The 21,870-nt window shown below is 46.7% G+C and overlaps 1 protein-coding gene across 3 annotated transcripts in view; it reads left to right on the top strand.

Moving 5' to 3' along the window:
* The window catches only part of LOC114690705 (myocardial zonula adherens protein), a 91,479-nt gene that overhangs the window by 45,265 nt on the left and 24,344 nt on the right, over positions 1-21,870 (top strand). For 2 of the 3 annotated variants that reach the window (XR_003734117.2, XM_028865590.2), the window contains exons 9-10: positions 1,290-1,369; positions 3,280-3,385. Coding sequence is in view for 2 of the 3 variants with exons in the window: in XM_028865590.2 (XP_028721423.1) it covers positions 1,290-1,369; positions 3,280-3,385 (186 nt within the window). In the remaining variant the exon portion in view is untranslated. Of the gene's footprint in view, positions 1-1,289; positions 1,370-3,279; positions 3,386-9,021; positions 11,650-21,870 lie in introns of those variants that run through there. The other variant, XM_037207355.1, reaches the window with a different exon arrangement.

A 21,870-nucleotide genomic window follows, 5' to 3' on the forward strand; every position in this document is an offset into this window, starting at 1 on the left:
CTCCACACTACCCATGAGTGTAGATGAAATTCTAAACGGTCTTATATTTTTTTATATTTTTGGTTGTGAGCCTAGCCTTTAACGGCTGAGCCATCTCTCCAGCCCAACGGTCTTATTAAATAAGAAACAGAGCCAAATAAAGAGTTAAAAGCCCAGAGATCGAGCAGTAGCCAAGAGCTAAGACCACCTTAACTTACCACTGGCTGCTGTCCTCCCCTCAGAGAAACACCTTCTTCCTGTGTCCTGTCTTTTTATTGCCTTTCTGTTCTGCCTTCTCATTGGTTCTAAACCCAACCACATGACTTCCTCGTCACTGCTTGTCTATACAGACCTCCAGGTCTCTATGGTTGGTACTGGGATTAAAGGCGTGTGTTACCATGCTAGCTGTGTCCTTGAATACACAAAGACTTTGCCTGCCATGTGATGGGATTAAGGGCGTGAGCTACCACTACCAGACTTCTGCTTAATGGCTTGCTCTTAGCTCTGATCCCCAGGCAACTTTATTTATTAACATACAAATAAAATCACATTTCAGCACAAATAAAATATCATCGTACATGAGACTCTCCGTATCATTAACCATGCTTGCAAAGTTCCCTTTTCTGTGTGAGATGATGTGTTTATAAGGGACTAACACTGAACTTCTTTGTGTGTGTGTGTGGAACAATTGTTATGGCCATAATGTACGTTTTATAAGTAACTACCCCTGTGTAAACATGATGTGGTTGGTCCATAGGACATTGCCAGAATTTCAGAGCCTCTTTGCTGGATGCTTTTGAAAACTATCAGGAATTTTTCAATGATTTATGATATTGATTATCATTAGTTAGAAATACAAATTTTCAAGTGGTGGCATTCATCTTTAATCCAAGCACTCAAGAGGCAGAGGCAGGTGGATCTCTGAGTTTGAGGCCAGCTTGGACTACAGAGTGAGTTCCAGGACAGCCAGAGTTACTCAGAAAGACCCTATCTCAAAAAAAAAAAAAAAAAAAAAAAAAAAAAGTTCAGTAAGAAAGAAAGAAAAGAAAAAAAAGAAAGAAAGGAAGAAAAGAAATGTAAATTTTTATAAGACATGTGAGCCTGGGCTAGTGCTCATGTAATTTGATTAGAGTATCTTGTCTAATCCATAGTGTGTCTCTGCATTGGGCCCCTTTTGGTTTTGAGCTCTGGGCTGGTAGATGTGTGAAACCCAGGGAATGATGTGCAGACTTGGACACCAGAGCTGCGTGTGTCTGGTGTTCCTCTTCTGTCTGGCTCCATCTGGCTCCATTTTATCATGTCTGTTTTAGGAACGGCATCAACTCCAGCTCCAGCTCCTGGAACATGAAACAGAAATGTCGGGGGAGATTGCAGATTCTGACAAGGACAGGTGAGGCAAGCTGGCCTTGGATTTGGATCAACTCAGAGGTGGACACACACATTGTGTGTGTGTGTGTGTGTGTGTGTGTGTGTGTGTGTGTGTGTGTTGTATGCAATGTGTGTGTTCGTGCACACAGAGGCCAGAGGACAATGTCTGGTACCCTGCTCTTACCACTTTCTACCTTATTCCCTGGATCTAGGGTCTCTCAGTGAACCGGGAGCTAGGTTGGAACCTAGGGAGCTAGGCTGGAAGCCAGCAAGCCCTGGTCCCCCTTCTGTCTCCCCTCCTACAACACCCTACCCCACAGATATGCTCAACTTTTTGCATGGGTATTGGGGATTTGAACTCAGGTCTTCATGCTTGCCCAATAAGTCCTCCTCCCCACTGAGCCATCTCCCCACCCCCATGTGCCCTGTTTGGGCTAGCTCATTTGACTCTTGTGTTTTCATTCCTGTGCTCCTCACTCAGTACCGACCTCTGTAGTCACTGTGACATTGGCTGAGAGCACCCAGTGTGGCTCCAGTTCCTTCAGGAGCTTACAGTCACATCTCACAGCCCTAGGCTGGTTGTTAGTTCAGCAGGACACATCACAGATGGCCACAAACACAGACGTTCAGTCTGGGTGTGCTCATGACCCTGAGCATCACAGGATGCACCTTGTTAATGAGATAACTCATCAGCTGTGACTGATACCGTTTGTCCTGGAAATTAATTTTTAAAGTGTTGCTCGTTTCCAAGCCTTACATTGCCCTTTGGCCGTGAACTTGTAACACCCTGGATGGAAAATACAGGAGTCATTCATGGCCTTTTCTAGAAATCAAAAGGCAGAGAGGAAGGAAAGAAAGGCTGGGTAAGTTACCTGACCCCCGAGGCTCTTTGCCTAACTGTGGGATGGAAACTCTTTTTCTAAGTGAGGAATGTTGATCAGATGCCTATCCCTTTGGTTCCCATTGTGAGGGAACTTTGACCTATTGCCTGCTTCATAGTACGTGCTGGGGGAAAAAATCTGTTTTCCTCAATTAAAAAAAAATTATGATGTTTATTTATTTATTGTGCAGGTGTGTATATGTCTTACAAATGTTCCATGGCATGAGTGTGGAGGTCAGAAGATAATTCTTGGGAATGAATTCTTTCCTTTCATTATATGGGTCATGTGGGGAATCAAACTCGGATCACTAGGCTTAGCGGCAAGCACCTTTACCTGCTGAGCCGACTCACTCGCCCTCTCCTGTAACTTGAGCGTTTCCAGAGTTGTAGGAGTCCTTGCTAGTTTCTGCTTTGGTGCTGAAGAGGGACCTGGTGTTGCTGGGAAATGGGACAAGGACACTAAAAACTTCTTCCCGTGTTTGCTCTCACGGTGTACAGAACACACTCGTCTGCCAGCTCCTTTTGGTTGGTTTGAGCGGAGCAAAGACAGAGTAATGTCTCTAATAAAAGCCCAGAGACGTTCTGTGGTGTGGGGCAGGGTGCCTCGGAGGGCTTTCCACGTGTGCCTCGGTTGTCCAGTAAGTGATGGGCACAGCAGAGCTGGCTGCAGGCTGTCCTGGACTCCACCCCGGATTGCAGGGGCTTCACTGGGTTCTTAGACTCCCCTTCTCGGTCCCCTAATTAAGATCACTGACTGCGTGCCCCAGTCTGTATTAACCCCAAGCAGAAACCCTCTCACACCTGTCAGTGGAGAAAAAACTCATTCTGCCCCAGGAGGTACAGACATGTCATTATACAGAGGAGGGGATCTGAAGGACATCTGTGCACTTTCTGGGGTGATATTGATTCCAAGTTGATCTCTAGAGTCCACGGAGAGGAGGGCGTGGCTTGAGTTTGAGTTTTGGTTCTCGCAAGGCTTCTACAACGCTGTGTCTTTCCCTGCTGCCGTGGCTGTTCCGAGTCAGGGCCCAGAGCTCTCTCTTCTTCCTTAGGTACCAGCAGCTGGAAGAGGCATCCGCCAGCCTCCGGGAGCGGATCCGACACCTGGATGACATGGTGCATTGCCAGCAGAAGAAGGTCAAGCAGATGGTTGAGGAGGTAAGCTCTCACAGAAGCCTGGGACCCGGGACAGCTTCCCATGGTGGGGAAGAGATAGCACTCTAGCTCACACGTGACTCTGCCCGGGCCACTGTGGTCACAGCCCAGAGGGACAGCTCCCCTTGTGTGCTGTGTGGACCAATGATTGTTCCCTTCAAAGGAGGGTTTTCTCTAGACCAGAGTATTGGCCAAGTGCAGTTCACAGTGCCTACACTCTCCAAGGACAGTGGCACCACATGTGAGTCCTGTAGTTTAGGGGACAAAAGGTGACAGAAGGTGACCTCAGCTCAGGCTTCCGCATGCCTCCCGAACCCACCCTCTTCTCCCACACCAGCTGCTGCGCCCCTTTCTCAGCTCCTGGGTGTCCTCTGTCCTGTCCCATTCCTTCCTTCCCCATGATGCTCTGCTCCCTGTGGCCTCTCTCCTTCCTCTCTCTTGTTTCTAGAGCCTTCTAAGGACCCCAACATTTTTGGATGCTCAAGTCTCATTTATAAAAATGGCCCTATGTATGCATACTACAGTTGTAATCCTCCTGCGTATTCTTAAAAAAGATTGACTTGTATTGTGCTTGTGTGTGTGTGTGTGTGTGTGTGTGTGTGTGTGTGTGTGCGTGCTGTATGAGGTCACTGCTTGTTTCATCCAGCAGAGGGCGTCAGATCCTCTGGGGCTGGAGTGGTTGTGAGCAGCAGCAAGTGCTCTTAACTGCTAAACCACCTCTCCAGTCTCCCTTCTGTGTATCTTAAATCATTCTAGATTTATACTTACAATACTGAATCTAGTGTTGTTTTCCTGTCTTGTTTAGAGGATCTGTACATGCTCAGCACAGACATAATTTTTATTTTCTCCAATATTTTTAATCTGAAGGTGGTTGAATCCACGGTGTGGATCCCATGGATACAGAGGGCTGAGCCGGCATGTGTGGGGTGTGTGTGTTTAAACAGGGAAGCTTGCAAAGACTGAGAGCTGGGCCTTTGATTTCACATTTCCCACACAAGCTTCTTGAATTGAGTGTGGAAGATTGGTCCTTGGAGAGAAACGGCCCGCACCGTCGGGACAGCGTGGTGAGTGGCGCTACTGCCACCTACCGGCTGCTTGGGCTTTAACAGCGAAAGGAGATTTTTATTTTTAAAAGTCTGTCTTCTGAATTTAAGATCTTTAAATCAGGAAGTAAAAATAATCAAGTTTGTCCAGCACACTGTGGTCACACCTACAGAAAAAGAGCAGTTTAAAAAAAACCTTAATTATTGTGGGCACTTAGGTTGTTTAAAGTTAGAAACGTGGAAGAGTGATGCAGACAAGTGAGTGTGTTCAGAGGAGCCACCAGGCTGGAAAGGAGACAGGAGTGTGTGTGTGTGGGGGGGGGGGTCGGTTGGAGGGACTGAGGAAGACATGGCTGAGGCGGGCTGCTGACCGGGGTCTTCGAAAAGGGTTTGTGGCAGAGGGGAGTGTTATTTTGGTGCAAGGCCAGGCCAGAGCCACTGGGTGGCGCTCTCAATGAGGAAAGTATTGAGTCTCATTCAGAATACAGACAGCTTTTCTGATACCGGCTGCTCTGAGTAAATAGTCCCAGATCACAGGTGCATCCCTTACAAAGTGAGAGGGCGAGCCTGGAGCTTGCTAGTGTTGCTCCTGGATCCCATGTGGTCGGATAGTTGGTGGAAATCTGCTGAGTTTGGCAGTGTTCTTTATTTTATTTTATTATTTCGTGTGTGTGTGTGTGTGTGTGTGTGTGTGTGTGTGTGTGTGTGTGTGCTGTGTCTGTTACTGTGATCTCAGCTTTGTCGTTACATAAAGAGAGTCCACACAAAAACATAGCTCTCACCTCAAAGGGAGTAAGAGATAGTTCATTCTGGAGCCAGATATGAATGACTGTACCTGGACACATGCATTCAGGGTACCCCGAATGCCATGTTCCAATGTGGTTAACAGTTTTGGGAAGTCTTTGTAGTCACACCACAAAAGGAAGTCATAAACCAAGGCACTTTCCAAATCCATTGTTAGGAGCTTTGGGCAGGCAGGGGACTCTGCTCTAGGTCTCAGGTGCTGTGTGATGACGCCCTTAGCTGTGGAGTTGTTGAAAGCTAATGGTCTGTTACGTTACTATGTCTCAGAAGGTTTCACCTGGTAGTCACGAGGGTATTAGGTCAGACACAGCTGGGCAATTAACAGTAGCCTAAGATAATTTGGCTCTGGATCTGCAACATTCCTACTCTCCACCTTCAGCAGGTTCCCACCAGTCTTCCAGCCTTGCAGAGTCTTTAACATGGGTGTGGCTTTTTATGAGAACTTTGGTTCACTGTAACAAAGTCAACAAAGTCACAACGCCATCACCCCAGGTCACATGGGCCTCGTTTTGAAAACTACATACCGAATTAGTCACTGTGGAATGCTGAATTCCCACTTTAGTGGAGAAGTGTGTTTTTATCTGTCAACACCTGGTACCTGGAGGGAGAGGCACACTGGAGCTAGGGGCGGCCTGTAGGTACAGCTGCTTCCAGGGATGTTTTCCTTCTTTCCCTTGAAGTCTGAAAGCTTGTCTCTGTCACCGCTTCACCTTCCCCAAGGCTGGGACTCCTCAGGGATATCTCCGGCCATTTTTTGGTCCTATTTTGGTGATAACAGCTTTGAAGGAAGTGTCTGTGAGCTTATTGATCAGCCCCAAATATCCAGCTGTTGCTGCTGAATCTCTTTAAAAAAAACTTCTATGTTCAGCAATATGTTTTCCCTACCTCAGTAGAATATTTTTTTGTTTGTTTGTTTTGCTTTTGTTTTTTGAGACAGGGTTTCTCTGTTTTAACAGTCCTGGCTGTCCTGGAACTGACTATGTAGACCAGGGGCAGACCTCGAACTTGAGATCCGCCAGCCTCTGCCTCCCGAGTGCTGGGATTAAAGGTTCATGCACCACCACTCCCCGACATGAATATCACTTTGAAGAGCAGTGGTCAAAATAAAAGTGATTGTCCTGGCATCTGCTGTCTTTTGGCTTCCACTGTTAGGGGGTGGTTTGGTCATGGGCCATGTAGTAAGGCCAATTGTCTGCTCCTTAACTGTTTTCCACATTGGCTAGTAAGCATGTCCTCATTTTATTGCTCACCCTTTTTTTTTTTATGATAACGTTCTTTTGGTCGGCTTATATATGTGTGCTTGCATGTGTACGGGCACGTGTGTGCCTGTGGAGGCCAGAGGTTGTCAGGTGTCTTTCTGGATCAACTCTTCACTGTATTTATGGAGGCAGGGTCTGCCACTGAGCCTGGAGCTCGATGATACAGCTAGTCTAGCCAGCCAGCTTGCTCCAGGGGGCCCTTGTCTTCACTCCCCAGTCATTAGGATTACAGGCAGCCACCACACCCACCTTACCTTTTATGGGGAGGCTGAGGATCCGAACTCAGGTCCTCCCGCTTGTACAGCAAGCGCTGTCTCCACCGAGACGTCTCTCTATCCCCCAACAGAGCTGTTCGGTTAAAGTGAGAAGACAGACATGTTCCCTTTCCTGTTTCTCCACCTGGCTGAGTACTAGGATCACCTGGGGGTGGGGGTGGGGGCCCAGAAAACCTCCAAAGCTGGTAGATGCTGGTGGGAGCAGGTTGGGTACTGGGGTCTTTTAAGTGTGTGTGTGTGTGTGTGTGTGTGTGTGTGTGTGTGTGTGTGTGTGTGTGTCTAGCACACAGCAGACTTTGGTTGTCCTTGTAGAGTTTCATGTTGTCAGACTGTCTGGCCAGCCTACTTTAGAAGCTCCTGTACCCATGGTGGAAAGCTGGCTGTGACCCCAGAGAAGGGCACTGTCATAGAAGAAAAGCCTGGGCAACAGCAACCAGGGACGAGAGCAGGGACTTTAAGAAGTGGGCCATCTCTTCCTGCTAGCCCTGGGTCCTGGGTCCTGGAAGAGGTCTGTGGCAACATGCTAATGTGCAATAGTGTCTGTTGGCATCCACCATGTAGGAATGCCCCACGGGTGCCCGGAATCCATCCAGGTTCACAGGTGTGTCCAACATCTTGACGTCGAGCACAACATTGTCACCTACAAAGTGAATGTTCAAGAACGGGGTGAGGGGAGGAAAGAAAGAAAAATTTCACCCTGTATTAAGTAAGTTTGCTGTTTTGTATTGCGCTACATTCATAGCCGTTGCCCATGCTTCACGAGGCCTGTGGGTTGTGGGTGGACCCGCCTGGAAGGCTTCACCAGTGGAGGATGAGGTCAGTTGTTGGACAGAAAATAGAGAACGTGTGTACTCATGGCTCGCCCTGTGGGGTGTGTGTGTGTGTGTGTGTGTGTGTGTGTGTGTGTGTGTATGTGTGAACCTTCTCTGTCTGTAGTCACAGACTTGTCCTGCATTGGTTTCAAGGGTCACTTTCTGCCTTGCACTTCAGCCCTTCAGTGAAGAGCCAAACAGTAGCTTTGCTAGCAGGGCCTCCCTTCACACAAAAGCCAAAGCAGGACTTGGTTTCAGTTCCCATGAAATGGCTTTGGAAGTCCCATCTCGTCACCTCAGACATTTGGCGGAGTGACGGGGCCATGACCTTGGGGAGGCAGGTCCCCTCCGCGGAGCAGCTAGAGAATGACTTGTCTGAGACCGACGCGTTGAGTTCCTGGCTCTTAGGTCAGTAGGCAGAGCAGTCCCCTCCTGTCCATAGAAGGGTTCTGGACCGATCCCCTGCAGGCCCCGAGGCCACACACACCTCCTGCAGTCAGAGATCGTTGTGGACATAGTGTGAGATACCCATAAACCAGAAGATAGTCATAAACTTGAACTTTAGAATCAAGCAGATCTGTGTGGACCAGTTGCGGGACTTTGAAAATTAATTCATTTCCCTTTCTGTAAAATAGAATTAACAAGAATGTCTGCCTGAGAAGGTTTTGTAGGCTCAAATTAAATGAGATTGTACATATATATGTATTGTACACACACACACACACACACACACACACACACATATCACTTATTCATTGGAAGGACATGGAAAATATCTAATGAATACTAGCAACTACTAATATTGCTTCTCTCGGTAAATGGTTTCTTGTGATGCAGACCCACAGTGGAGGTAAGTGGTCAAAGTATCTGGTGTCTGGCTTCCCCTGTACTCAGGGCTGGCCTTCTTCTCTGTGGGAGTCTCGGGAGCGAACCTGGATCTTTGGGCATGCCTCTCTTCCTGTCTGTGCTGTGTTCTGCTCTCTAACTTAGCCATCAAACTGCTTTTTAGTATGGTGGGGGGGCTTAGGGTCTCATGTTGTCAGGCTAGCCTCAAACTCACTGTGTAGCCAAGGATGACCTTAACCTTGGATCCTCCTGCCTTCAACTCCCAAGTTCTGGGATTGTATGTGTGTGTCACTATGCCCAGTTTATGTAGTGCTGGAGGTTGGACCCAGGGTCCCTTACGTGCTAGACAAGCACTCTGCCAACTGAACTATATCCCTCAGCAGGTTCTTGAGTAGAACAGTTAAATTGTCTCCGTCTCAAAGATCTTCATTTCAAAACTGTCGTGTGATGTGCTGAGATGTACAACACAAAAGGGTGCTTTGGGGAAATGCCCTGTGTCCCCGTTCTTCCCATAGCTGGTAATTAGGTCCCTGGCGGGTCAGGGAAGGAGCCATGACCCTGAACCCCCAGCCCTAACCCACCCCATTGAACTGCCCCTAGATCCTGTCGCACGAGCTCTTCTCCACATTTAGTCTCCGACTTTTTGGAAGATGATAAGATGCTAGCCTGCCCTGGGCAGACGCAGAGGTGGACACGTCTCCCTGGGTGTGATTAGAAGAAGGCTTGTACACTCTGCGGGGAAGAGGTGGTGTTTATCTGTGCTGAGCCCTGGAGCAAGCAGGAAAGATGTGCGATTCAAAGGAAACCTTGACCCTGTGGGGCCCTCAGTTGTGAAAACACTCTCAGACAGTAGCCTCGACACATACAACCTCAAACTACAGACCAAAGAGACCTCAGAGATCCTCGGGATATTTTTTTTTAGAAACTTGGGTTCCTAGACATCAAAGCAAGAACTGCACTGGAAAGGACTATTAAAAATAACTCAGAAAGTGCCAGGTGGAAGAGCCACACAAGATGCCCGCTAAGGAGAAGGGAAGAGAGGCGAAGCGTGCCGGCGCTGTGGGAAGGAGGCGCGCCTCACTGGATCATATTCCTGAAAATGCAGATCCAGCCAAATGTCCTGGCGGCTTGGTTACATTTGTACATGGTGGCCTTCGTATTTGGAGGTGGCCCTCTGGTGTCCTTCCTGAATTACTGTCTCCAGTCATTGTCAGTGAATGTCTCTCTCTTCTTGAAGGAAAGTTCGCTTTGGCTCTAGCCTTCTGGGCATCTTGCCTGAATAGACATGGTTCAACCAACTTCAGGAAAAGCAGGAATATGCCCAATGAAAAGAGAAATATGCCTAGCCTAAGTGAGATGAGTGAAGCATGCTTTGTGTTGTTATTTCATCCAAACATAGCAAGGGTTTCTGGGAGCCAGCAGGTGGTATGGCGGCAGTTTTAGTTAAGGGTGGTGTTAACCTGCCCAAGCCAGTAGAGTGTGCTGGTGGAGTGAGCATCCCTGAGCATCCCTGTGACCTTGGCATGTCTACCAGTTTGTTAGAGGAAAGTGTGTTGGGGGCATGCTGTCTTGTCAGAGTTTGGCCTTGTTCGTTCATATCGGTGGTCTTGTCAACCCTAGGTTAGGCTGGCGTGGAAGGGAAGGAAACAGACAAGACAATTAATTCCACACCTCAAAAGAGCTCTTGGTGATGTGAGCCTGGGTGTGGGGTCCCGTTTAAAGCTGGACCCCCGCATACTCGGTAGAGGTTTGTGGAAAGCTGGAGTCAGAGTCAAAAGACACTCATCTCTCATGACCATAGGTAGTCACTCACCTGCCCTATTCCTAGAGACTCAATCTCTGGCATTTCTTCTGGAACAAGTCATTACCCAGGTTCAGGAAGTGAAATCACAGGACCTGAGGGAGTGGCCTTGGATCTCAGAGAAGGTGTATCCTGGGTGAATCTCTCTTCCGGTGCGCTGTGGTATGCTTTTGTCTGTCTGGAGTTTCTCCTCTCTTGGGCTATAGTCAGTCCCTTGAAGCCTTGTTCTGTGGAGCAGATGGTGAGGGGCCCAGAGTGTGAACCACCTTCCCCGTGTGTCCTCAATGCTGCTCCCGCCTCCTGTCCTGGCCCTGGTTATAGGCTAACTGGTGAGCTTCTTCGCTCTGGGCCCTTTGCTTCAGCTTACAATCCTGTGTCTTAGTTCTGTCTTCCTCTCTGGATTGACATGGTGTCAGCGTGACTTAAATTGCTTCCAAACCTGACTTACGTTCAAATCCTTAGTCACCCCATATCCCCCAGCTCTTATTTGGACCCTTTGCCTGGACTCCTAAGGCTGTATCTTGTCTCCTGGCCACTCTCTACCCCACCCAAAGGAGGTGCTGGTCAACTTGAGGCAGGATTTATTTATAGCCAGTGAAAATGTTATTGTTATAAATTCTAGTGGTTACCATAGTATATGTAGTCACTTATTTTAGTTAAAATCTTAAAACTTTGTCCATGAAGTTTTTAGAGGTATCACAAAGAACACAGTTGGGTCAACCTTTCTTCCCTATGTATTCTAGAAAAAAAGGATCATGAGAGCATAGGCAGGTCATAGTGTATTTAGTGCATAATCTTTGTCAGCCTGGTGAACACTCACTATGGATTGGAAGGCAATATGGCGTCCTCAGCTGGCTGGCCGCACTTCTCCTTTGTGAACTAATGCTCATGTCCTTCACTGAGTTTTTAAATCGATTCCTTTATGTTCCCTCCTGATAATTTGTATGAACTCTTTGTGTGGCTGGCACGGATCATTTATTGAAAAATACGTGTGATGTTCTCATCTGCCAGTCAGTGGTATTTGTTTGTGGCATCTCTTATACAAATATTGAGTTTTCCTGGGGTTATAGTTATCATTGTTTCCACTGTGTTGTATGTCTTGTTTGCCATTTTCTGTAACGGTATTAAAGTTTTGTTCGTCATCTTTATCTTTTATTGACCCCCACGTGTCTGTCCCCGCCCCCTTCTTTCCTCTGGTATTATCTACAGCCCTTCCACTGGATTTGATGTCTTTTGCCCTCACTTCTCTTGTTGTATTGCTGGTTTGTTTTTGTCTTCTCCCCCTCATAGAATGGAAGCTCTGTGAGGGCAGGGACTTTGGCCTGTTCCATTCATGACTGTATTACTAATACCTAGAGTGGTCACTGGTATCCAGTAGGTGCTCAATAAATATTATTTTTGGACAAATAAAGATTAAGCCATCTGGATTTTGTGTGTGTGTGTGTGTGTGTGTGTGTGTGTCTGGTGTGGCCAGGACTCACTCTGTCTCTTTCTGGCTTATGAGAAGCTTGTTTTTCAACATCATTGTCCACTGGATTTTTTTTTTTCTTGTCACCTTTGGCAAGCTGGAGTTCTTTCCCCCTGTGCTATTGTCTTTGAATAATCTTGTCCTGTCCCTCTGCCAGAGTCTTTAGAGAAGCCCAGTCTTTAGACGTAGGAGTTGGGTGTGTGTGTGGGGGGGGAGCAGACAGGTCCAACCTACCGATAAGTCTGCAGAGATCATCAGCAAGCATGTAAGAAGTACCCTCTGTAAGGCAGGTGTGAGCATGGATGTGAGCTCCTTCCTGCTCTCAAGGGACTCTCTGAATGACCTTTAAACTTATCAGAGGATGAGGAGAATGTGCCAAGTGACATACCCGGTTCTAAGCCATGGTCCTTTGAAAGGCTCCTTTCAAAATATCCCTAAAGTTTAGGTGTTGTGAATATGATATTTTGAAAGGACCATTTCTGGGAACACAGAAACCGGACAGCTTATCCTATACTCTGAGGAAATGAAATCTGGCTTTGGCCCTACCTCTGTTTCTGACTGGGCTTTGTATTCACAAATTCACAAATTCCTTATCCTTTCCAAGATTCTGATTCCTTATCAGTAAAATGAGGCCAGTCACGACAGTACCTGTCCCAGAGGTGGTGGCACGGACTGACTGATAACATGCATGCCATGTGCTTTATGACCACAGTGTGAACTAATCCTCCTGTGGGTGGACAGTCTGCAGGGAGGAGGCAGTGTCTGATAGCATCTTGCAGGATGGGTTGGGTTTTTTTAGGCAGGGATTGACGGGTTAGGAGAGGTCATGCCAGATAAGATGTAGAGTAAATAAAACAAAAATATGAAGGCCAGAAAGTATGGGGTGAGTCCAGGTGTGGGTCTCGTTTGACTGCATTAGACGAGGGAGTGGTAATTGAAGAGGCAGGAAAATGTGGGTTGAGACCCATTGTGGTGGGTGGTGAGGACCGAGCCAAGAACAAGGTTGTTACCACTTGAGATTGCTCAGTGGTTCCTCCTGCTTGGGTTTGCCTGAGCCTCAGAGGGGTGTCTAGGATGCCGGGCTAATAGCAGGGATGAAGGAAGAAAGAGGGCTGGGAGGAGAGCTTGGCTGGTGTGGGCAGCGCTCACATTCACAACACCTGCATTTTAGGGATATTTTGAAAGGACCGTTTTTAGCATCAGTTTTGTGCCAGCTGTGGAGAGATGGGCGTTGTCTTGCTCTGAGTCAGCCTTCTTCCCAGATATTCCCATCAGCATCTGGGGCTGTTCCTCTGAAATTGCATCCATCCAGGAAAGCTCAGGGACAGACAAGCAAGTTGTTGCTTTCTTTCTCCATCCCACTTGCCTCCCCCTGGGGGAGTGGCGGTTTAAAGAATCAGGGCCCTTCTGGGTGTGGTGGCGGCACATACTGTGGCCTGCAATCCCAGAGCTTGGTAGATGGAGGCAGGAGCATTTGAAGTTCAAGGTCATCCTCAGCTGGCCCTGGGCTAATGAGACCCTGTCTCAGAAAATAAAATGGGCAGGGACTGCGACTGGGGAGATGGTTCAGTTGGCAGAGTGCTTGCCAGGAAAGAATGAGGGCCCAAGTTCAGATCCCCAGCGCTGACAGAAGGCCGGGTGTGGCAGTACCAGGCAGACGCAGGAAGGTCCTTGAACTTGCTGGCCGGCCAGTCTAGCTTAGTTGGTGAGATCCAGGTTCAGTGAGGAAGACATCTGTCATCAGCCTCTGCATGCATGCATATGTGTGCATGTGCACAGACACATACATACAACATGTACACGCATGCACGCACATGTGTGCATGTGCACAGACACATACATACAACATGTACACGCATGCACGCACACAAGCACACAAGCACTGGGCAGCCCCAAGAAGTCCTTCGTAAGGGCAAATCCCACAATACCATTTTTTCCCAGCCCACCTTTTTCCCCAGGCCGCTGCCACAATGCTAAGGTGTGGTCCTCAGGAGGATGGTAGCAGAAGAATCCCCCACAGCAGGATGTGGATAAAAAGAGCCCGGGTCTCAGCATTGAAGAGGCTGCATCTGAGATCTCAGCCCTTTCCAGCATCTTGCACCTTGGATCCTTGTTGGGAGTGATAACCACTTAGGGTTGTTTGTGAGCATCACGAACTAAGCTGTCCAAGGCCTATACCCAGTACATCTTCCTTTCTTTCCAATGCATGCATTGGCATTGGGAAGCCAATGTATTCCTTCTTCCCTGACATCTAAGTCATTCTTGGGTACCCAGGAGGATCTGCATGCTATTCTACTCTGAGAAGTTGAATTCTCATCAATCTAAGGTAGAAATCAAACCAAATAAGATTATCTTAGCTCAGAAGCCCATTTCAACTGATCCTTTTGACTAGCATAGTTCTATTATTATATATTACTTCAAACTTAATAGAAAAAATTGATTAAAATATGCACCCTGTTCGTATCCAGCCTGGCTGAATGCCACAAGACACATTAATTGAAAGTGGATTTCCACTACCTACTCCAGCTCCATGAAGATGAAAAATGTGCCCATCTCCTCTGGGCTCCCATTGATTTTTCATTTTCTCCACTCACAGCTTCATTTAGCAATTTTCAGTTTCATTTGGTCGGGGCCTTGATTCATCCCCTCCCATGAGGTAATGCACCCTCCTCTTCATCCTTGTGAGGCCATTTTTCCAGGCTGTGTTAGTGCCGGACACCATCCGATCTTGTCAAATTGCTCCGTGCCTTATGATACTGCAAAGGAAGCTAAGCTTTATTATTTTTACTTTTACATTTTTATGATGGCTTTTCCTTTATCAAGGGCAATGGAGTTTAAATTTATAGCTCAAAAGGGTAGAGATGCAGCTTAGTGGCAGGATGACTTGGTACTCAAGGGCCTGGGTTTGATCCTCAGCATTGCAAGTAAACCGAGCCAAACCAAACTTGAAAATATGACAATGTGGCAACACCACACAACTTCAAAACTAGAGTCCACCCTTTGGAAGAAGGGTGCAAAATGCTGCTTATGTTCATGTTTTCATGGTGTGGTATAGGGGATCAAAAATGACCCCTGCTTTGCTGAGAGTGTAGGAATGACTCTGACAGATCATGGAGCAAGAGATCGGGTTGAGAACAGGGAACTCGCTCTAAGGACAAGAGGAAGCAGAAGCAAGAGGTGGAAGTTTGAATGAACTCTAGAAGGTTCTTCCTGTCCTGTTCCATCCCTGTTCTGGAAGAGCCCTGACTCAATGGCTCCCTAGTGGTTTTGAAAACAGTGTTGGTATGGGGGAGGGGAGATAACTGGAGAGAGGACTCAGTGAAGAACACTTGCTGCTCTTGCATAGACTCAGGGTTCGGTTCCCAGTGCTTACGACCACCTGCAACTCCAGTTCCAAGGGATCCTACACCCTCTTCTGGGCTCAAAGGGTAACCGTGTGCATGTGGTGTACATAAAACTCCTGCAGGCACATACACATAAAAAACAAATACATTCTGAAAACAGTATTGAGGATCTGAGCTAATTCCTTGTGGAAATTTTAAGTTTTCAAATACTGTGACAACAGATATTTCCCGTGAGAAGGCTGTAGGGACTCATAATAAAGTTTCATGTTTCTTTATTTTGACCTAAAATTCAAATTCTCAGTATTCAGAAACATTCCGGAATAACATTTATATATCTTTGACAAATGTTTCAAGGAGAGAGTGCACGAAGTTTAAAGTAGATAGCCGTGGTGGAGGTGGTGGTGGTGGTGGTGGTGGTGGTGGTGGTGGGGGTGGGTCCTCTGGGAGAAAGCAATAACATCAATGTGTTGGTAATGACAGGTGTGGCTTCTTCATTAACATTAATGCACTCTCAGCCCTTCGATCCTGATCTTGAATATGTTGGCCTTATGGCTATTCCTACAATAAAAACAAACGCACAATAAAGCAGTTTTAAAAGGAAATAGGCATGTCACACATTTAGCCTAGCTTCTTCCTATGACAAGAGCTTAAACAGTTGAATCAATGTGACTATTGGTATTTTTTGTTTTGTCTGGTTTTCTGAGAAAGCAGCCATTCATGAGCACCACGTAGAACTGTTTCAGTCCATTCATGAATCAGGCAGTGCCACGCACAAGTGTTTCAGGACTTCGCAAGGGGCACAAAGGAGAAACTTTCACAGGGTGTTGTCTGAAGCAAGACAAGGCAGACATGGAGGGCTGGGGATGTAGTTTGGTCCCTAGACTGTCTGCCTAGTGTAAATGAAGGCCTGGGTATAATCCCCAGAATAAACCAGGCATGGTAGTACACTCTGTAAGTGGAGGAAGGGGTCAAGTTCAAGGTCACTCTCAGTTACTTGAGAGGTGAAGGCCAGCCTGGGATCCATGAGACCTTGAGCTAAATTTAAAAATAAAGTAAGTGTGTGTGTGTGTGTGTGTGTGTGCGTGTGTGTGTGTGCGCGCGTGCGTGCGTGCGTGCGTGCGTGTGTGTGTGTGTGTGTGTGTGTGTGTGTGTGTGTGTGTGTTTAAACTAGAAAGTGCCTAGTTAGAAGTTAGTTGGCAGTTTCTGATCTCGGAAGCCCCTAGACTGGTAGATTCTGGTCCAGTACTTGTTTCTGATTGGTGCGCCTCATTAAAGGCTAGTTTTTGGCTTCTGATTAAATTTGAGTTTCATTTTCTTAAGGCAGTTGTTGACCAGTAACTCCCCAAGAGATTCTATTTGCTTGGGTCAGAACCCCAGGCATTGATCCATAATTATTTCAACATTTTCTGGGTTCGCAGCCTCTCATTATAAGATTTTCACCCAAACCTAACTGTCCTTCTCCATCATAGCTGGGTTGTCTTTGTCTCGGTGTGAGACTTCTAGTTGTGACCAGGGTGTTTCTTTCTTTGTTTATAATGGGACCTTACACTGTAGCCTAGGCTGGTCTGGAATTCACTCTGTGGCCTCTGCTGGCCTGGAATATGTGACAGTCTCCCTGCCTTGCCCTCCTGAGTGCTAGAATTATGAGTGTGAGCCCCTGTACTGACCCTTGACTCTAGGTGTTGGTTGAGGTAGACTCATGTAGTTCAGAATAGCCTCAGATGTACTGTGTAGCTGACGCTGACCTTGAACTGCTGGTCAGTGCCTGAGTATAGAGATTACAGGTGTGCACCACCACCCAGTTTTATGAAGTGCTGGTGATCGAACCCAGGGCTTCATGCATGATAGGAAAGCATTCTACCAAGTAAGCCACATCCCCAGTCCCTGACCACCAGTTGGGTTTGGTGGTGGTGTTTTGTAGAGGGTGGTTTGAGACAGGGTTCCTCTGTGTAGACCAGGCTGGCTTTGAACTCACGGAGATCTGCCTGCCTCTGCCTCCCAAGTGCTGGGATTAAAGGCGTGCACCACCACTGCCAAGCTTGACCAGCAGTTTTTGACGTGACTGTCAGTACAGATTCGAGGAGGGAGGAAAGCTGACTGGACACATGGCTCAGGGATGTGTCATCTAGCTGGGAGGAATCTTGCATGCACTCCGCTTCATGTGCTTCCGCTTTTATGAGGCATTTTGCACGTATATTATCATTTCCCAGCTGGGCTAAGAAAATACCTAAAGAATATTTTTCTTAACAACCGGTGTCAATCATGTCTAATATCAGATGCTAATTTGTGGCTGTATTTCACTAATTTCTCCTCACAGTTCCCAAGTTCCATATTGAATTACGTTTGCTGAGCCTTGCACAGCTGGGGGTTGGTCACATAGGCCCAGCTATAGGGGGCGTCGTTTTCCATCTTCTAACATAAAATGGCCTGTCTCCTACACGTTATTATTAGAGAGAAAAGCACAGGAAGTTACAAGTCTTCCAGCTTCAGGCTGCATAGAACCTGTCCTCATCTGTGTGTAGGGGGTGCGGTGGGTCATGTGCATGTGGTGTGTGTGTGTGTGTGTGTGTGTGTGTGTGTGTTACATGGGTGCATATCCCTGTGTGCATGCTTGTGGAGGCCGGAGTACCACCTCTAGCATCAGCCTTATTCCTCAAGAGCCATCCACTTTTATTTATTTATTTGTTTGCTTATTATTTCTTTATTTACTGAGACAGGGTCTCTCACTAGCCTCGAGCTTGTGGACTAGGCTGGGCTTACTGGTCACTAAACCCCAGGAATCTGCTAGCTCCTGCCTCCCAGCACAGGGCCCACCACCATGCCTGACTTTAAATGCATGCTCTGAGGACCCACCTCCGCCTTGTAACCACTTGACTGACTGACTGATCCGACATAGTATGGCAGCTACATAGTCTCCTCAACCCTGTTCCTAAATTTTTGTATGATTTCTTCTTGGTCTGGTTGGTGACTCTTTTTGAGGCAAATTCAGAGGAATCCTTTCACTACAGTAATGGTTCCAAAGCATCTCATAAAATAAAACAAAACCCAACAGGTTGCTAGCCCACTGCCTCCCCAGGCAAGGCCAGTGTGTGGCCGTGCTTAAGGATAACCGCTTAGCTCACACTGCAGATCCAAGTGTCTCAACTGTTGCTACAGAGGAGAAAGTCAACGATCAGTTACAACAAGCTACAACTGCTATTTCCCTTCTCTTTAAAAAAAATTAACTTAAAATTTATGTATATGTGTGCCTGCTTATCTGTATGTGCACCACTGTGTGCAGTACCCATAAAGGCCAGAAGAGGGTGTCAGATCCCTGGGAGCTGGAATTCCAGGGAGTGTGAGCCACCCATTGTGGGTGCTGGAAACTGAATCCTGGTCCCCTGCTAGAGCAGTAAGTGCTCTTAACGACAGAGTCATCTCGCCACCTCTTCCCTTCCCTTTTAAACACCAAATCAGCCTGAAGGCTTAGACAGTTGGCATCTTGCAAGATCTCATTAGTGTAGGTCATCTGTTCAGTGTGGTACAGAGCCATGCTGATGGAGAGAGGAGTTAGAAAGCATCATTTTAACCCCAGTTTAAAGATACCAGGTAAGATTATATGCAGAGGGCCTAGAACTGGACCTCAGTGTGACATTTAAATTCAGCTAGTGTGACAAGATTAGGTCTTGTAGAAGTCACCTATGAAAGTCTGGAAAGCGACTTCCTGCTTCTTAGCATCCTGACTTGAGCCTAGTATTCTGGATCATTGACCACCACCTGGTGACAGCTAGACCTAAATCCGAATTTTCTGAAGACTAATTGAACTTCCTGAGGGTCACATTACAAATTGGAATACCTCAAGAAGTCACAGAAGACCTGGGTAGAAGAGCAAGCCTGTGATCTCAGCACTCTGGGGTGGGGTAGGAGGATCAGGAAGAGTTCAAGGTCTTTGGCAACAGAGTGAGTTCCTAGTCAGCCTTGGCTATGTGAGGCCCTGTTTCAAAAAATTAATAGTGACGGAAAAGAGGGGCTGAGGTGTAGCTCAATTGGAAGAATGCTTACCCAGCATACAAATAGCCCTGGGTTTGATCCCCAGCACTGTTTAAACCTGGTTTGACTGCATATGAGGAATGTTCATTTCACGGTGTCACCATCACATCAGGAACATTGGCTAAAATCCCTGAATCCTCCCCACCCTCCATCCCTTCCTCCTCCCAACTGAATGCCTCCTCAGAGGGACATCATCCTCTCTCTCCTCTCTCAGAAAAGGCTCCCAGAACATTGTCTGTCATGCCTCCTGATGCCTTTGCTGTGGGTTGATTTTTAGCCATTGCTTGGTATCTGTGAGCATCTGGTTCTAGAATCCTCCATGGAAACCAAAAAAAATCTGAGAATTTCAGGAAATTGTGCAGTATTCAGGCAGAGTCTGTACACATCTCTTTCCTTAAGCATCTCTAGATTATTTATAATAATAATAATAATAATAAAATATAATAAATAAGTATAAATAATAAAATAGCAACCCTATGTATATAGTTTTTATACTATATTATATAAGGAATATTAGTAAGAGAGCAATCTGTACACATTAAACCCAGACACCTAAAACCTATTTCTGGCCTATAGTTTGAACCCACAGATGTGGAAAACCAATGTCATTTCAAAGCCGGAATCTCAGGGTAGTGGTCAGCAGGATGGCTTTTGTCTGCCCATGAGATTCTCACGTCCCAAGGTCCTGTTGTTCTCTGCGGCCTGGCTTTCGTGTTCAAAGAAAACCTCATCTCTTGTGTCCTTGACACCCAAGCCATTCAAGAATCCTTCGGAGGCAGAAGGCCAGGGTGTTTGAAATCACTGTAGATGTTATTTAATAGGATTTCATTCCTTACCATCTTAAGCCCTACAGTGAATTTCAGGTCTCATTTTGGCTGCCACCTAAAGATTTAAGTCATTTTAGGACTGGGGCCCTAGCTCAGTGGTAGAATGCTTACGTAGCATGTACAGGGCCCTGGGTTCGATATCCAGTACCACCAATAGGGAAGAACAAAACAAAAGACAACCAAAAGTTAATTTTAAAAATCTTAAGGGCTAGGAGATGACCCAGTTGGTAACGGGCTTGCCCTGAAAACATGAGGGCATGACTTTGAATTCCTACCACCCACAAAAATGCTGGTCATGGTGGGCTGTGCCTGTAGTTCCAGTGATGATGAAATGGGGCTGAGACAGGAAGGCTCAGTAAGCTCCAAGTCAGTGAGAGATCATGTCTCAAAACATAGGATGGAAAGGAACAGGAAGATACACAGTGTCAGCCTCCAGCCTCCACATACATATGCAAACACACGTACATGCATGTGTGTGCAAACATGTAAATTTGTATGTCAACACACTAAATCTCAATACTGCAGGAAGGAAAGGCAAAAGAGCATTATGGGGGTGATTTTCGTAAGCCATTCCTATACAAAATGGAGAAAGTGACACAATTTTTTTTTTCATTTGGGCCCACAATCCTACACCAACATCAGAGCTATTTCTCTTCCCTGATCCCCTCAATGGCTTTTATTTTCACTTGGGTACACTTTGGTGTTTCTGTCCCCCGAGGCTTTTTATAAACACTTTCCCACTTCGCAATGTGTTTGTTTCAAGTGTTTGTGTGATACACTCCATCATGCTGGTATCTCGTAATTTATGGCTGGTTCCTTTAGTGCAAGGCATTAAGGTTATTTCCATTTTCTCTCTATTATAAATAATGGAGGCAAGAACATCTTTCTCCATGCAGCTTTTTTCCTGTGTTTGAGTTATATCCTTAGGACAAATTCCCAGGAGGGGGATTAGTGGGTCAAAGGGTCTGAGCAGCTTTATGGCTCTTAATATTTATTGCTAAATTGCCTGAAGGGTCAGTCTAATTTACAGTACCACCTGCAACATATGAGTGTCTGCCCCTTCCAGGCTTGCCAACGTTGGCCTCTTCAGGCACTACTTTGGGGCAGATTTCGGAGGTATTAAGGTAACTTGTGACTCTCTTTAATTTCTTTAGTTATTAAAAACCTTAAGTATGTTTATCTGGTTCTATTTTATATGGCTAGCTTTTCTTCCCATAGGGTGATATATCTTGATATCACATGAAATTTAAAATATCTTATAATAAAAGTGTCAAATGCAGGCCGGGGATATAGGTCAGCCGACAGAATGATCACCTGGTATGCAGGAGGTCCTGGGTTTGATCGCCAGCATGGCATAAAACTAAGTGTGATGGTGCAGCCTGTAATCCTAGCAGGAGGGTCGAGTGTTTGAGGTTAGAAGCTACACAGAGAGTCTGAGGCCAGCCTGGGTTAGAGACTCGGTCTCAAAATGAATAAGTGCCCAGTTCTCCCAGCACAAAGAGGCTATCGGTGAAGCCCACTAGGCTCATTCCAGGCTAACCAGATGATCCACATAGCCACAGTGGTTTTCTTTACTCCCCTTCTCTCCATCCCTGTGTTCCATGTTGAAGCAAATCCTAGCTCATGTTCGTCAGTGTCCTTCCTGCACAGTGCACAGGGCCTGTCTGAAACATGCACTTGTTCTGAGATACTCATGATGCTGCCACCTCGCCTGACAAGGTGACACAGTCCCTTGGTGTCAGTTGGTACCAGGGTGCAACACGATTCTCCAGAGCATCTCTTCCCTGCTGATCTGTTCCAGCCACCACACACATTCTTCATTTCCAAAGTTGGGGCTGGAGAGATGGCTCAGCAGTTAGGAGCACTGGCTTTTCTTGCTGAGGACCCAGGTTGGATTCTCAGCATCCACGTGGCAGTTCACCTTTTGTAACTCCAGTCCCAGAGGATCCGACATCCTCTTCTGGCTTCTTGGAGAGTCCA

Source organism: Peromyscus leucopus, chromosome 7 (assembly GCF_004664715.2).
Source record: "Peromyscus leucopus breed LL Stock chromosome 7, UCI_PerLeu_2.1, whole genome shotgun sequence".
NCBI lineage: Eukaryota > Metazoa > Chordata > Mammalia > Rodentia > Cricetidae > Peromyscus > Peromyscus leucopus.